The sequence below is a fragment of the Astatotilapia calliptera genome, chromosome 5 (genome assembly GCF_900246225.1).
Source record: "Astatotilapia calliptera chromosome 5, fAstCal1.2, whole genome shotgun sequence".
In the NCBI taxonomy this organism is placed as follows: domain Eukaryota; kingdom Metazoa; phylum Chordata; class Actinopteri; order Cichliformes; family Cichlidae; genus Astatotilapia; species Astatotilapia calliptera.
In genome coordinates this window covers 15572631-15589216 of record NC_039306.1, presented here as the reverse complement: position 1 = coordinate 15589216, position 16586 = coordinate 15572631, and the positions used below count along the sequence as shown (strand labels likewise).

Here is a 16586-nt window from a genome sequence, read left to right as displayed (position 1 = left end):
TCCAGTTTGGAAAATGTCATAAAATATCATTTAAAAAAAACTTTCTACACCAAAAATAAGCATTTACTGTTTTACCCAGTTCCCAGTTTTATGTTTTAGAAAATTATTCAGTGAGTCTGATATGTGTTGCTGTGATACTTTTGTTTTTGTTGATTGGTGCTAAACATAATTGTCCACTCAAGCACACTCACTCATGTGGATCAGCCTGATAAGTGAGTTATGAATAAATAAGTGGTCCAAGTTTGTCTAATCCATTACCTCTCAGGCAGTCACACTGTCAGTCAAGCATTTATAGAAGGTTTATTTAAACTGTTATAGTTTAATTACTTGCATATAGCTTAATTGTGTGATCAGGTAATAAAAGTATGCTAAAGTGCACACTTGACGATGATTTCAATTTCATAGTTCCCACTTAATGCAGCTTTCAACTTCAAGTTTAAGTCATTAAGGCGAAAAAATGTTTTTCATGCAATATCGTACACAAAGCTGTAAATAGAAAAAGGTAAATTATACCAAATTTGTTTTGTCTTTAAAATAGTACCATTTCTTCTAAATACACCTGAGTGCAGTTTTCAAGGTTTTTAGCAGGTTTGCTGTTCCCAACACCTTGAGCTCGCTGAGTGTCTTCAATGTCTGCAACAAAACCTCTCAAGTGACCAAAGTTTTAATTACTGTAAGCCATTCTCTGATGCATAAAATCTCATATTGACTAATTTTGTCTTTCAGATACTTGCCATCATCTCCATCCTCTTCATCGTGCTTTCCACCATTGCCCTGTCTCTGAACACCCTACCAGAGCTACAGGATACAGATGAGTTTGGCCAATCCACAGACAACCCTCAACTTGCCCATGTGGAGGCTGTCTGCATTGCCTGGTTTACCATGGAATACCTGCTCCGTTTCCTCTCCTCCCCGAATAAATGGAAGTTCTTTAAGGGTCCTCTAAATGTTATTGACTTGTTGGCCATCCTGCCCTACTACGTCACCATTTTCCTGACAGAATCCAACAAGAGTGTATTACAGTTTCAAAATGTTCGGCGTGTGGTTCAGATTTTTAGGATCATGCGTATTCTACGTATCTTGAAACTGGCTCGTCACTCTACAGGTCTTCAGTCTCTGGGTTTTACCCTTAGGAGGAGTTACAATGAGTTGGGCCTACTTATTCTTTTCCTTGCCATGGGTATCATGATTTTCTCCAGTCTGGTATTTTTTGCTGAGAAGGATGAAGAGGATACAAAGTTTAAAAGCATTCCAGCTTCTTTCTGGTGGGCTACAATTACTATGACCACAGTGGGCTATGGTGACATCTACCCCAAAACTCTCTTGGGAAAGATTGTCGGGGGGTTATGCTGCATAGCTGGAGTACTTGTGATCGCTCTACCTATTCCTATTATTGTAAATAACTTTTCTGAATTCTATAAGGAACAGAAGAGGCAAGAAAAGGCCCTTAAAAGAAGAGAAGCCTTAGAAAGGGCAAAGAGAAATGGCAGCATTGTCTCAATGAACTTGAAAGAAGCATTTGCACGTAGTGCAGAGCTGATGGATGTGGTGGTGGAGAAGAGTGAGAGGCCTCATGACAACCACCTCTCACCCAGCCGCTGGAAATGGACTCCCAAGAGGGCTGCATCAGAGACAAGCTCAAACCGTTCTTTCAATGCCCAGGAGTTAGGCTCTCCCAGCAAGGCCCGAGCCACCAGTCCCCAGAGGTTAAATGTTCAGAAACTAGAAGAGATGTACAACCAGATGGCAAAGACACAGTCACAACCCAACCTCAATGCTAAAGAAAGGGCCTCCAGAGTTGGTAAACAGAGGGATGAGATAGAGCTGGGGGCTATACATGACCATGGTCAACAAGCCCTAGGAACCAGGGATGGAGTTGGAGACATGAAAAGCTTATCCAGCATTGACAGCTACATTAGTTGTGCAACAGACTTCCAGGAGAATCCACGCTTCTCCCACAGTCCTGCAATAGATCTTGGTCTTCAGGAAAGCAACCGCTTCTCATACAGTCCAGCGACAGCATTGTCCCAGCACACCAATACAAAAACCGGCCAGCAAACAACAGGGGACCGTGAGCCCATGCTGACCCCTGTGTCTGTCACAAAGACGGACAGCACAAGGAAATTTTTCTTTTCTGGAATCTCCTCAAAAAGCCTTATTCCCAAAGGAGGCTGCCGCAGTGACGGGGAATCAGGACTTTCCCCACTTTCAGACAGCTCAGTTGTGTCAGATCACTCTCTGTTAAGCCCCGAAACCTCTGCGTACACTACTGCCAGCAGCAGGACCCCACCAAAGTCTCCAGAAGGCACTCCCCTGGCCCCAACTGTCTTCACCTTCCATGACTCCTCCATCAGCAAGTACATTGATGCCGATACAGACGATGATGAGCACCTCCGTGACATGTCTGACACCAGTCCCTCTGAGCGTCTCCTGGCTGATGCAAGCCCGAAACGCAGCATTAATATAAATTACCAGAGGGGCACTAACCATTTAGAAGCAGCCCAGAAAATGCTGGGTCAGAATTGTCTGTTCCCGCTAGAAGGGATTCGTGGGCTAGCTCATGAAAATCACATAGGACCAGAGATGACACGTAGACCAAAGGCTGAGAGGGGACGTCAAAATACTTTGGATAAAGGCCTCTGAGGTGCAAGTGAAGCAAAAACTAACAGCAAGTTTGGGACAGAGTGTTTTTGGTAGAGACACCTTAAAGGCTAAAACACTCCAAGCCAGAGACAAAGGAAGGCGAGACAACCGGTCTCGCTAAAACATTTCACAAATTACCTGAGCATGCCACTGGGCAATAAGCCTTGGGTGAACATGTGTAGTGAATACTCTGGGAGAAAAACATTTCTTAATTGAAGAATGTCACTGCCCCTCCTTCAGCTCATTCCTATAAGGAGATATTCCACACACACAACAAAAGAGCAATCCCAAGTAGCCAATGGGTCTGTTCAGAGATGTAGAGTCATCAGAGAAATAAAGCTGTAGTTATAAGTGCGAAACCCAGCTAAATGATGGTTTTAGTCGCAGGGGGTTATCTCTAAAAAAATCCCCGCAGCCACTTTCCAGAACTAAGTCCCGATTGATTTTGTAGTCTTGAAGATACAGGAGAGGACCTAGAAGCCTATAAGCTACTTACTTGTGCCCTCCATTCCCAAACCTGGCCTTAGTCATTTACATTCGTAGGGGTGTGTATGTCTGCTTATATGTGTGCCTGTGTCTATAAGAGACAGAGCAAGAGAGAGTGAACAGTAATGAATGGCCAAATGATAATTCATGTACACACACTCTTGAGATTGTCTAGCCTGATTTATTTTTCTATAGATAAGAGAAAGTTCCTATTAGAAATAAGTACATTTCTGGTCTGCTGTGTCATAATCACATGTGAAGAGTTATCTCGTATGAGGTTCAGTGTTTTGGCACAGACGCTGCTCCAGCTCATCATGCATTATAATGACCACTTTTCCTGTTAACAGTGTTTTGCTAACTCATGTTAACCTGTCTTGGTGAGAGTGAATGATCGAATGACGGATAGATTTCCTAGCACATTAGAATCTTTTTTTTGGATCAAGAGGTTTCTTTTTGACATGGGCTAACAAAAGAAAGAATTATGCGGATTGCTGCATAAAATGCACATTATGAAAGCATGCGTGTACCCAGTCTCATAACATAAAATAACATGATGATTTGCTTGTCCATCATCTCTAAATAAAAAAAAACATATATAAGGAAATCCTCCTAGCCTACTGACATGATGTTTAGAGCAGTTGTTCAGCATGCATCAGCCTTCGTTTGACCAACATAAAAGCAGCCAAATTGTTCACAAATGCATGAACGATATGTGTATAAAACAGCAAAAGCAGGGGAGTTATCCAACCCCTATTTTGTTTCTTAAATGATAAAAAAAATATATATATATATATAAAACAGTCCGCAATCTACCCAGCTTACCATTAATCGGGTGCAAATGCCAGAATTGATAAAACTCATGCATGAGTGCACACACACACACACCGGCAAACTATACATCCAGGTACTGGAGACAATTTTCAGGATACCATAGATATGTTTAGTTTCCATGGTGATAGCTGTTTCCCTCAAATGTTGGCAACAGCTAAGCAGTGATTTGTTAATTGGAGTGGCGAAGGTCGACTTACATGTAACATATGCTCACACACTTTTACGAATCACACACGGAGACACGTGAACCCATAAAGCGACAGTAGTTGCATGTTAGCTGAGCCACTCCTCACTGTGCATATTCATGAGTACTGTGTAAATCTAACATTATAATATAAGGACTTTGTACTTTATTATTTATGTTCATGAATTCAGTTTTAATATATGTTCTGTTATCCCCTGGATTGGCAGACACAATTCTCCGTATGCCTGTGTGATTACACTGCTACATAGTATAGTGAGGACCAGTTGCTTAACAAGAATTGCTGCACTCTTCATACAGATTGTAAATGGTGAGAGAGGCAAAACAGAAGTGGTCCTCGTGATCTTAAAAATATATTAAGTGCTGCTTTACACGCCAGATTGTATATGAAACATGGACTTAGCCAATGTGAAATCAGCCACTGGTGCCTGGAGCATTTTAGCCTCTGTTCCACTAGTACCTAGTTAGTTTGACTCGACTCAGTGGTTCCTGTTATCAGGTACTTTTTACCCTTCAACCGTAAAAGGCTGATATGGTATTGATGTCACTGGCGGGCGAGCAGTGTGGTCACCTAAGTTGTGAATGCGACCACTCAAAACGAGGCGATGTTGACATTCATACCGTAGGTGCACCTAGCAAAAATCTCAGACGAGTTGGAATGTCATGACCTCAATGTCAAGGTCAAGTTTAGAGATTAAGTTTTCTGAAAATCTTATGAATGTGATAACTCCAGACAGACCCCACCTAAGATATTCCAGTTTATACCATATCTGGATCTACTGGCTGAGGGGTGTCCACCAGTATTTTTAGTACGTTCCCAAGTGAGCTGAGTTGAGCTGAAAATCTGACGTCAACAGACTGCATGCCACTGATTAGGCAGGTAGTGATGTCACTGGATGAGTCATGAGAGCGACTCCTTCACGAGAATCAACCAAGAGTCCACCACAGGATTATCACCCTGTCCCTAGCATTCTTTTCTGCCACGCCAACTCTTCTCATGTCCTTCTTTACTACATCTATGAATCTTCTCTGTGGTCTTCTTCATTTTTCCTCCTGCCTGACCTGTCCATCCTGGTCACTCCCAATGCTTCCACACTTCTCTTTCACATTTTGCTGTCACAAATCACCCATGTTACTCACCTTCACCCTGCCTGCACTCTTCTCTTCTTCACCATCCATTGCTGTGAATGGTTGACGCCAGGTATTAGAACTCATCCACCTTCACTGCTTCTGCTCGTTGTACCTTCACTGTTACGCCTGTCTCCATCGCATTCACACACATGTATTTTGTCTTGCTTCTACTGATTTTCATTCCTCTTCTCTCCAGCGCATACCTCCACCTCTCCAGGCTCTCTTTCACCTGCTTCCTATAAAAAGAAAAAAACATGGTTAATAAGACTTAGAAGACGGGATTGCAAACATGAACTCAACAGAAAAGTATTTACCATGGTCCTAAACTAAGAGAGCAATGGAATAACTTTCTGAAAGACTTTCTCTTTTGCAGCCATTGGACATCAGAAATATTAAATGTTTCAGCACTTATGTAAGGGATTTACTTTAAAGCTAAGTCCATCTTTTATATACAAGATTTCCACTCATTAACATAAGCTGAGTTACAGTATCAAGAGTCCTTCCACAATCTCTTGAAATCTAATTTCTAGTGCAAAAGTACAAGGTTTTTGTAACGTCTTTAAAAGTCTTTTGAGTAGGTACAGTACGCCTTCTGTCATCACATCTTTCACAAATGTTAACAAGATGAGCAAAGAACCTCAGTGCCAACAAAATATACTGTCAAAAGAAAAAAGAATAACTTTAAAATCTTTCTCAGTCTTTTCCTGACACAAATATACTGGCAAATGATGCACGCAAATAAGAGCATTGCACTATTATAAATCTATTTTTTCAGAATTTATCCAACCTAAGTTGATTGACACATATCGTTTTAGTGTTGTAGTTTAGAGTCTAATCACAAATCCTGATTTCACTTCCTGTTTTAATCACAGAGTTGGACCATTTCATATTGCTCTCCCATAGTGAGAGGAGCTGAGGTGTGAAAGGAATACCAACGACTGCGAGAAGCAGAGGGAACTGTGTGTATGTGTGTGTGTGTGAGAGAGAGAAAGGGAGACTGCTGTAAAGCTGGGGCATTATAGCAGTGTGGCTGCTGCTTAATGGAAAAGAATGAACTGTTTCCAATATGAATGTGCGGGCTGGGGGAATCCTGCCTTTTGTTTTCTCTCTATTCCATCTACAGTCCTGACTGTAACATGCAGCAGTAATGCAGATTGCAACACAAAGAAAATATTAGAGTTGTGTGAGAAAATAGGATTATTTTTAGTCGATGTTTTTGAAGTGCAGCTTTATTTATAGCTGGGAAACGAGATACGGGAGGAGCATTTTATGAATCATGTTTAGTATAATTAAGCAGATAACTGTACTGAGAATAGCTTCATCTCATTGACTCACGTTGTATTACACCTTTACATTTTTCCTGTGTGTGTAGATATTTTTTTTTATTTAATGTCTTTCTTTATTTGAAGTACCAAAAAAACAAAAACAAAAAAATCCCCCACAATGATAAAAAATTACAATAATTACCCACAAACAGCTGTTAAATAGATTTTTGTTATAAGAAAATATCCTGTTGCACAACAGTTGACTGTGGGTATTGAAAACGATCCAGATGGTCTCTGGTAATGTTCTTTGGTTACGTTCCTACATGTATACTGTCCAGTAAATGTCTGTAATTCTTCACATTTTCCTGAGGTTGAAGTCACAGGTTAAATCCCAAAGGAATTCATGACAAATTTAGTCAAACAGATTTTATTTTCTTCAGTTTCAACAAGAAAAAATACAGTTCAACTTATTTCACCTGATTATACCTTACTGTCCATTTTGATTTTGTTACTTGAGTCAAGAAAAAACAAAAAGCAGCCAGACAAATATTTTAGGGTGAACTAAGAGATAAATATGAAATATGAAGGGCATTGAGCTCACACAACCCCTCCTTAAGCACCACGTGAGCTTCTGTCCTATCATTTCGGTTTTCTATATTATTGTAGTCAGGGACCATTTTTCACTGAAATATCTCTCAACAATGATGACAATCAATATATCACGAATGGGCAGCAAGCACTAGTGTAGAGACCTGAGATTTATCTTGGAAAAATATTACGCAAATGCACAACCATGTGCGCACACACTTACAAGTACTGAAATCCTGACACTAGCATTCTTAGAATTAAGCTTTTAGAAAGGAGAGAGCAAAGAAACATCAAGTATGATGTTTGATTTCATATTTAGACTGTGATACTGTGACACAATACCACCATAATAATAATAGTAAAAAAAAAGTGTCTTTCATTTCTACATTTAGCTTCATTTCATTTTATTTGGACGCTTAAATCCACTCCATTTTCAAGGGAGCCATTCAAATTAATTGAATCTAATAGTATAGCAGACCTTTTAATTTCACCGAGGTTCCCTGTGGAGCAATCCGATGTGAATCAAAGGACTAAACCATGACTCTTTATCAAGACAACACAATCTAGTGACTTCTTTTACCTCTTCTTTATTGATACCAATTAAAATTAAGAGCACAAGTTCTCTAAGATTTTTATAAATACAATTCCTAATCATCCCATATGACTCCCAGCTGTACAGTATTAGGCATTTAGTTAAAATCTAAAAGAGAATTGAATTGTTTAGCTAGCTGCTAAATTTTAAAAAGAGGTTAAAGGAGTTTCCGTTCTTTTGTTTTCTTATTTCTTTAATTTATTCTTCAAACCCCACAGGACTTTTTCAAGGACGTGATAGTTTCCAAAACCTGGTGAGAACTACTGCTTTAGCAAGTAGTCCAATTCCACATTCTTTGAATCTAACACTGTATTACAGGGTTGGGGTCGATTCAAGGTGGTGCACAAGACACATCACACGTGGCGCTATAATAAAAAGCAGTATTAAAGCATGAGAAACGGACAAATTCAAACATAAACTATTTTTTCCCTATATTTTAACCTCTCAGTGGAATTGACCCCAACCTTGCCTAAGCCATCAGTCTTTGTAAAGTACACTGTTTCCAGGGAATTGAAAAAAGATATTTGAATGACCTTAGCCAGCTCTTATACAATGTTGTTTGTAGGTCCCGAGGCTGTCTGTTTTGTAAAACAAAAACAAAAAGAGAAAAACATTTTTACCTGTTGACTTTCTATGCTGTTGTTTCTGTATAAATGTTCTATTGTTCAGTGCATGTTGTAACTTTGGCGTTGTAACTGGTTGTGATTCACACAGAGCCAGTACTTTACATGTTAAAAGAAAGTGTCTCAATGTCCCAAGATATTTTTATTTCTTAATAAAAAGCAACGTTTCCCTTAAATGAATCAAAAATGAAATAAATCAGATCACTTTACATTTTGATTAAGAATTGTTGGCTTTGATTTCACTGTTTCCAGCACATAATAGTTCAACTAATGTTATTTTCTGACATATCGAAATTTATACTAAGCTGTTTGAGAAAGCTACAGTTGTGCATTGATCAGCACTATTCATATAAACAGGTTTAGTAACCATTATTCTGGCTGGGTGGATCAGGTGACCTCTTTTAGTCACGCTGCAGTAGACTGCTAGGGGCTTCCCATGATGCACTGAGTGCTTCTTCTTCACTCACTCACTCTTTCACTGTGTGTTTATACAGGCTCAGGCCCCTCCCTGAGCCTGCTGGAGGTTTCTTCCTGTTAAAAGGGAGTTTTTCCTTCCCAATGTCGCCAAGTGCTTGTTCAAAAGGGGTCGTTTGATTGTAGGGTCTTTACCTTACAATATAAAGAGCCTTGAGGCAATTACTGTTGTAATTTGGTGCTATGTGAATAAAACTGTAAATTTATGTAAGTAAAAATCACATGAAAAGTGATCATTGTATGTACAGAATGCAGGCCATCAGAAGAAAGCAGGACGAGGTTAGATGAAGAGGAAGCTGTTGACTGTTGAGCTGGAACAAGCTTCCAGCCTCCCCACACGTCTCCACACTCCCCTGCATCTAGGGTTTCCCACTGCCTGCCACTGGAGAGACTGCCTTCTGCAGGGGGGGAAGGGAGAAATTATTTAGTGGTCACAGGTCTTTGCCTTAAACTCAAGTGATAAGCAATGTTGCCATCTAGTGGCAGTGGTCACTGTTAACCAATTAGGCTGAAACGATAAGTTTCAGATCAGAAATCTGAGATGAAAAACAAAACAAAGAAACAAAAAACCTGTGTTATTACAGTACAGCTGCACTTAAGCTAACCCTGAACCTCTCAAAATGCAGACGTGCAGATCAGCAGATGCACACGTATTGGCTCAGATACATGTATAACTATGTGCTCCAGCAGGTATGGACAGGATCCTGTATGCACAATAACTGTTAGCCAGGTTTACAGTAAGTATGTTCACTGGTATGTTAAATTAAGGAATATTTGTGTTTTTGGAAGACTTTTTAAAATTATGTTTTATGCAATATACCAATATTTGTATTGTCTTGTCTTTATGTTATTAGGGCTGATCCTAAATAAGATTTGAAAACATTTACCGGGTTCTTAAATCATAATTTTAGTTAATGTATTTTAATTACTTTTTAAAATTACTTTTGGCATTAGTAAACTGCCCCCTCATTCCCCACAGCAGATTAATCTCCTTATTTGTTTTCACACCAGATGCAACCCTCCCATCTATCCAGCTTTGGGACCAGCAGTGGTTGTTCACTAGCAACAAATGGACCAAATAAAAATAGATATGGACTAGTGCAGTGTGACTCAAATAGAAATTAGATCAGGGGTATTTAAGATAACTCTGCAGTGGCAGAAAGGTCACATTGGTGTAGTGAACTTAAATTTTTCTCCTTCACATCAAAATGATTAGTTTCTGTGCTGCATCAACCAGAAGGTAGCCACGACCAGAAGAACACTCGGTTTCATTCATCAATTTGACCCTACACCGGATCTTAGTTTAGAGATTAACTATCATGCTGTATTCAGTCAAATTTGAAATGCAGGTTTAGGGCACCTAATAGCTTTATCTGGAACCTGTAAGTCCATCTCTTATATACAGTCTATGGGTCAAGGTATGCTTGAATACCAGAGGTGTGGACTCGAGTCACATGACTTGGACTCGAGTCAGACTCGAGTCATTAATTTTATGACTTTAGACTTGACTTGAAAAAATGTTCTAAGACTTGTGACTTGACTTGGACTTTTACACCAATGACTTGGGACTTGAATTGGACTTGAACCGGTTTACTTGAAAAGACTTGATATTTTACCCCAAATATAAAATTTAACATGCATATTATATAGAGATTGAAAATGTGATGTCATTCACGGGTAGAACCGCAAAGGATTCTGGGAACTCGTGGCAAGCGGTACTAGGCTTTCAATTAAAATCAGTTATACAGCGATAAAAAGAAACACAAAAATGTCAAGAAGCTGTTGTGTTATTAACTGCAATAGCCGGTCGCATGACAGCCACGGGAAGCCGACGGGTAAAGAGATCGGTTGTTATCGGATTACGTCGTTGAAGAGAAATTGTTCGAGCCATGTTTTCAAAGTAACAAAGAGGCGACAGGTGTCCTGGATTGCAGCCATTCAAAGACCAAATATAACGTCCCAGAACCCTCCAGCTCACAGGTTAGTCTGCTCCAAGCATTTACACAAAGGTCAGTCTGCTGTTGTAGTTAACATAATTGGTGATATAGGTTACAAGCAAGTCTGGCGCTGAACAGAAATTGTCGTGCTATGCTCCTTTATTTATTGTGCATAAATAGTGAATTGTCCTGACACAATATTGCGTTTCGCTTCTGTTATTATGGTACATTGACAAAAACATATACTTTTATTCACAGGATAAAACAGGTTTTTTGTATCACTAATTGCCCAGTACGATTACAGCATACAGTATTATTGTCACTGCTACATTTCTGTGATGGGTACCAGAAATTATTTCCACTACTAATTAATTACCGTTGAGCTCAAAGGTCCTATTAATAAACGGTTAAGGAATGTGTATTTATGACGACAATTTGTGAGACTGGTAAACTTATGATATGTACGATGGTCTTTTGTTCTACACGGTGCATTTCAAGGTCCTGCACCCATCCGTCGGTAATCTGTACCTGGGCTTGTTGCAGTGACCTGAAGTTACTAAACTTCATGAGTGTATGCACTCACTCCAACAACCGTATGATTATAAATATGCATATAAATATGCTACGATGAGATAGCTGACTTCATCTAACTAGCAAATGTTGTCCAGGCTACGTTGGTGATACAGTTTTTTTTAATATGTATGATATTTTTGTCATGCGATTTTAAAGCTGGTCCTACAACCGCATCCAAGAATAACATGCAGCTTATCTCAGAACTGTCGGTGAAAATTATTCTTGGAGCTAGGTTTAATTGAGCTGCATTTTAAAGAGGTGCAATTTTACAATTTGTGTATATTTTCTAAGTTCACTATTTTGTCATGTGTTGAGAAAAACACAGATTTTAAAATTACATGGTCTAATATTTACATTTAGCATAACTGCAACATGCTTTTTTTTTTTTTTTTTTTAAAGACTCGAAAGGACTTGAAATTCAAAGTTTCAGACTTGAGACTTGACTCGGACTTTTACACCAGTGACTTGAGACTCGACTCTGACTTGCCTGACATTACTTGAGACTTGACTTGAGACTTGAGGATAAAGACTTGAGACTTACTTGAGACTTGCAAAACAATGACTTGGTCCCACCTCTGTTGAATACCTTACCTATCTCACTTGATTATTGATATTTTCTGAACAACTCAAATCTAAATTCAGTGTTGCTGACTGTCAAGCACATCCTGGTGAAACAAAGCAGATAATTAGCTTTGATGTTTCCATGCAAAATACTTAAACTGTCTTCAGCCTATCCGTGTTGTTTTCCTCTTCGTGTTTCGTCCGGCAGCACCAGCAGGTGGCTGGCACACGACACACACAGTGCCCCTCCTTCAAGTGCTACATCCACCTGGTATGTGGGCCCTTACTCTGCTGGCAGCCTTCTGTTAGAAAGGTCAACCGAAAGTGGACACATTGCCTATTTTATACAAACAGACATAGACATGCACACAGGTCCGCACATGTGCACGCAGTTAACAAAAAAATATACAGTGAAAAAGCTAAAGAGTATAATTTCACATTTTTCTAGGTTGTCTCTAAGTGTTAACCTATCACATTGCTGCTGTGAGGGACACCTCTCTCTTGCCAGCGTTGCCATAGTCACACAGGGTAATAACTGCTGGAACTACAGCAAAAGCATTTATGATAAGAACATTAGTAGCACCATATGTTCAAATACGCTTTTAACCCTTTTACATTGTGCTAGGAAATTTTACATGAGTGGACCTGCAAATGAAGTAATTTCTGTTTCATTGTTTTGACTTGTACACGCCATTGTCTGTCATTTATACTACTTGCAGTATACTGAAACTAGGCTATAAAACAAATCCTGCACTATGTAGTAGCTTCTTCCCACTTTTCCTTTCCAATATGATGATAACCAAAAATGTTTCTCATATGAGTGCTTTAATGCTATGTAGCATATATAAAATGACTACAGTCTGTAATTTGCAAGACTTTTACTGATACATATGAAATGACAATACACATAATAATAAACATATAGATCATACCTTACGTTTGATGTGTTAGGTATTATCTTGGTCAGATATAATTCTTCAAAGGGAACTGGTGATATTTTGTTTTTCATTACAGACACTACAGAATGGTTGTCACAAACACCAGCTGTTGCAGTTTACCCCTGAAAACGTCTTTATTTTGGCAAATTTCAAAAATTGCCTTTTTTTCACCCTACATCCAGATAAGTGTTAACTCTGTACAGAGTGTACCATGAAATAATTACAGGAATTTGACATTTGTTTTTAAAAAGAAAGTAAAAATGAACATTTGACTTTAAAGGGTTAAGTAGCACACCCTCAATTTGGATATTAACTTTGGGATAATGGAGATGGGTTGTTCCACATCAAATGCATATGTTTTTATTCAAAATACGTACATGCTGTGGAGAACAAGAAGAAAACATTATTTGTAAAGCACTTTAAAACGTTACAAAGTGCTACATGTTCAAGCATGAAGTCAAACATATGGTCATACATTAATTCCAACATGCACACTTTGAATTTTAAAGCATGGCCAAAAATAATGGGAGTGAGATCAAGGAAGACCTATCCTATAAAAATGAACAAGCTTCCAGCCAAACTTGTAGTCTGAGGAAACCCAAGTTTATGTGTTACAACCTCAAAAGTGTTGTCATTTCTGGATGTAAGATAAGAGACAGTAACAGTTAGAAGACCCAGTCTGAAGGCCAAAGCAAGCCATCAAAGATTTCCTAAAAACAGGTAGCTTGTTATGGTCTTAGCAGTATCAGCCCCCTTATCCATCTGTCAGGATCCCCTCTTTCTGTCTTTTCCCTCCATACTTCTCTTTCCTCTCAGGTGGGTAAGTCCCGCTGTTCCTCTGGGACTGGCAATCTCCTCAGTCAAACGCCAACTGAGCTTCATGAAGCACACCTAACCATTTCCTCATCAAGCTTGCTGTGTATTTAACAATCCATTCTTCCACCGATTCCTTTCCAGGCTGTACAGCTACTCAGTGGCAACACAATGATCTAGGTAGACAAGATTTTTTTTTATGCAATATGTTCTTGCTTACCTTTTTGACTCACCTCTTCTCCTAGTTTTGCTCTCAGTGTGTTGTTTCTATATATCGCACTCATTTCCCTGTGTCTCAGTAGGTGGGTTGGAAAAATTATCTTGTCAAAATATCTCTGCTCAGTACAATTAAAATTATGTCTGCAATAAAGCTTCTAAACCCGCCAACTGTCTCTGAGTCAAAATTTGCTAATTTGGGAATTTATGACACAACTTCTCAAATTTTGCCTGTTGTGAGATTATTAGATATGAATCAAAAGGAGGCCTCACACTTACAGATGCTCCTTTTTTCTTAAGAAGTAAATTAAAAAATGTATGACCCCCCCCCCCCCCCCCCCCCCCCACCCCACACACACACACACACTTGTACTAAGTAGGTTTTTACAGTGTCCTTGCTTGGAACAGCACTCTGCACAGAAAGTGCCCTTCTCAAAACTGGGACAGGGATTGCATAAACTGAGTGGCTCCTACAGGATTGTCCTGCTCCTGCTGCAGACCTCAGCACAGCCTGACCACTCTGTCTACTCACTCGGCACACGGGACACTGCTGAGGTAAAGAGTATATTGCTGAAAGCGGCAAAGACCAAAACGAGTGTATTTAGAGAATCGTGCATCTGCAGGTCAAGTTGCAATTTGAGTGTCATAAAATCCAAACATTATAAATGAAACAGGCACATAAAGGTGATTTTTGGATACACAGTACTATGTACTGCACACCATAATGTACTGGGGTCAGACACTTCATTGCCTTCTGGCTTTGTAATAATGTAAAACATTCACAAACCCTAAAATTTAGACATTAGTCTCATAAATACTGAGAAAATAATATTCCTCTTTTGAAAAATACCTACCTGGAGATGCAGTTTGAAAGTCCTGGCAACAGTCTGCAGTGATCACAGTAGTATAATCGGTCAGATCTCCATCCTGTACTAATTCATGATGGATCCTGGCCGATGCATCTCAGACCTCCATTAGGACAACCCACTTGGCATACGAGAAATAAATACGCTTGAAGAGAAAAATCAGTGACACACAGTGTTTATGGGAAATGACATCACAACTCCACCCAACACAGCAACAAATTTAAAAAGTTTAATGTACTATGCAATACTTTGAATGACTTTGAAAAAAGGCCAGTCGCTGTTATTCACTCGGGTAGCGTAAAGTAGGACTATTGTCCTGTCAGACTTCTTATCGTTAAACTCAGATTTCCAATTTGCTGCTACAGCGAGAGAAGAAGGAAGGGGTAATGTGTGGACATGAAATATTGGTTATAATCACAACCCCACAACTTTAAGACTCGCCCTGCACTGAAACAGGAAACGTAATGAAAAACAAAGACATGACAGCGTGGCTCATTTTTCTTCTTTTCTTGACTCTAACTTCCTCTATATGTATCCATAAAACTCCAGAGCTCTCAGAGGTATGACCTCATTTATTTGCTGCTCGAGTAAACAGAGAGACAACTCTCGCAGAGTACAGCACCAGGCCAAATAAGTATTATTATCGTTGCAATGCATGTCATAAAAAACACACATTACAGAACTAAAAGATTTTCAAAAGAATATGTTTTATTTTCTAAAGAATGCTTCTCAGACCAAAAGGTCAGATTCACAATGAAATAAGAGGAAATGATATCCATTTGGGAACAAGAGCAGATTTCAGTCAGTTACAATTTCTCCAGTTAGTTTATGATTTTATTGACACAGTGCTGTGAAAAAGCGTTTGCTCCCTTCTTGATTTTTTTCACTTTTTTTGGCTTAGTTATCACATTTAGATGTTTCGAGTAATCAAACAATTAATAATATGAGACGAAGATAACATGAGTGAAAACAAAATGCAGTTTTTAAATGATTATTTTATTTGTTATAGGGGAAAAAGCTATTCAAACCTACCTGGCTCTATGTGGAAAACCATTTGCTCCCTAAACCTATTAAATGGTCATTGCAGCAAGAACTACAGTCAAGTGTTTCCGATAGCTGTCAATGAGTCTTTTACATCACTGTGAGGGAATTTTGGCCCACTCTTCTTTGCAGAATTGTTTTAATTCTTACACATTGGAGATTTTTTTAGCATAAAAAATCCATTTAAAATTAAACTAATGTGCTCTTGGAGGTCATTTTTTGTAGGTCGGCCACAATCCAGGTAGGCTTGGATATCTTTTTTCTCATAAGAAATTAAATCATCATTTAAAAACAGCATTTTGTGTTTATTCCGGTTATCTTTGTCTAATATTAAATTGGTTTGGTGTGAAAGATCTAAGTGTGATAAATATGCAAAAAAAAAAAGAAATCACAAAGGAGGAAAGTACTTTGCTCTGATCATTTTAATAAATTATTGATAAATTATTTTCATAGTGATTTTTATATTACTCTACTTATTAGGATAGTAATTATGAAATAAACAACATCTCAATGTTGCCACCCTGTAAAAACCCGACTGGTCATCATTTCCAGTTTTGAAATGTGCTCTGTAAATATACTGACTTGACTCAACCTGTCTAACGTCTGCATGGAGAAACCCATGAAACAGGTTTTGCTTGTTATGGTCATTCATCCTGTCCATGCCAACCGGTTATTACTTCATTATATTTGTCTCCATTTCACAACAGGGAACAAAATCTGCTTTACTCAGTTTGTGCTAAAATATATTATATTCAAAGGTTTATTTGCAGTTCACAAAATATTGAAACAGCCCAGTTTTAAATGGC

The 16586-nt window shown here is 38.8% G+C and overlaps 1 protein-coding gene across 2 annotated transcripts in view; it reads left to right on the top strand.

Annotated features, from left to right (window-relative positions):
* The window catches only part of kcnb1 (potassium voltage-gated channel, Shab-related subfamily, member 1), a 35339-nt gene extending 29858 nt beyond the window's left edge, over positions 1-5481 (top strand). For both annotated transcript variants that reach the window (XM_026167481.1, XM_026167480.1), the window contains exon 3: positions 727-5481. In XM_026167481.1, the coding sequence (XP_026023266.1) occupies positions 727-2643 (1917 nt within the window). In that variant the 3' untranslated portion in view covers positions 2644-5481. The remainder of the gene's footprint in view (positions 1-726) is intronic.
* Positions 5482-16586: the final 11105 nt, after the last annotated feature.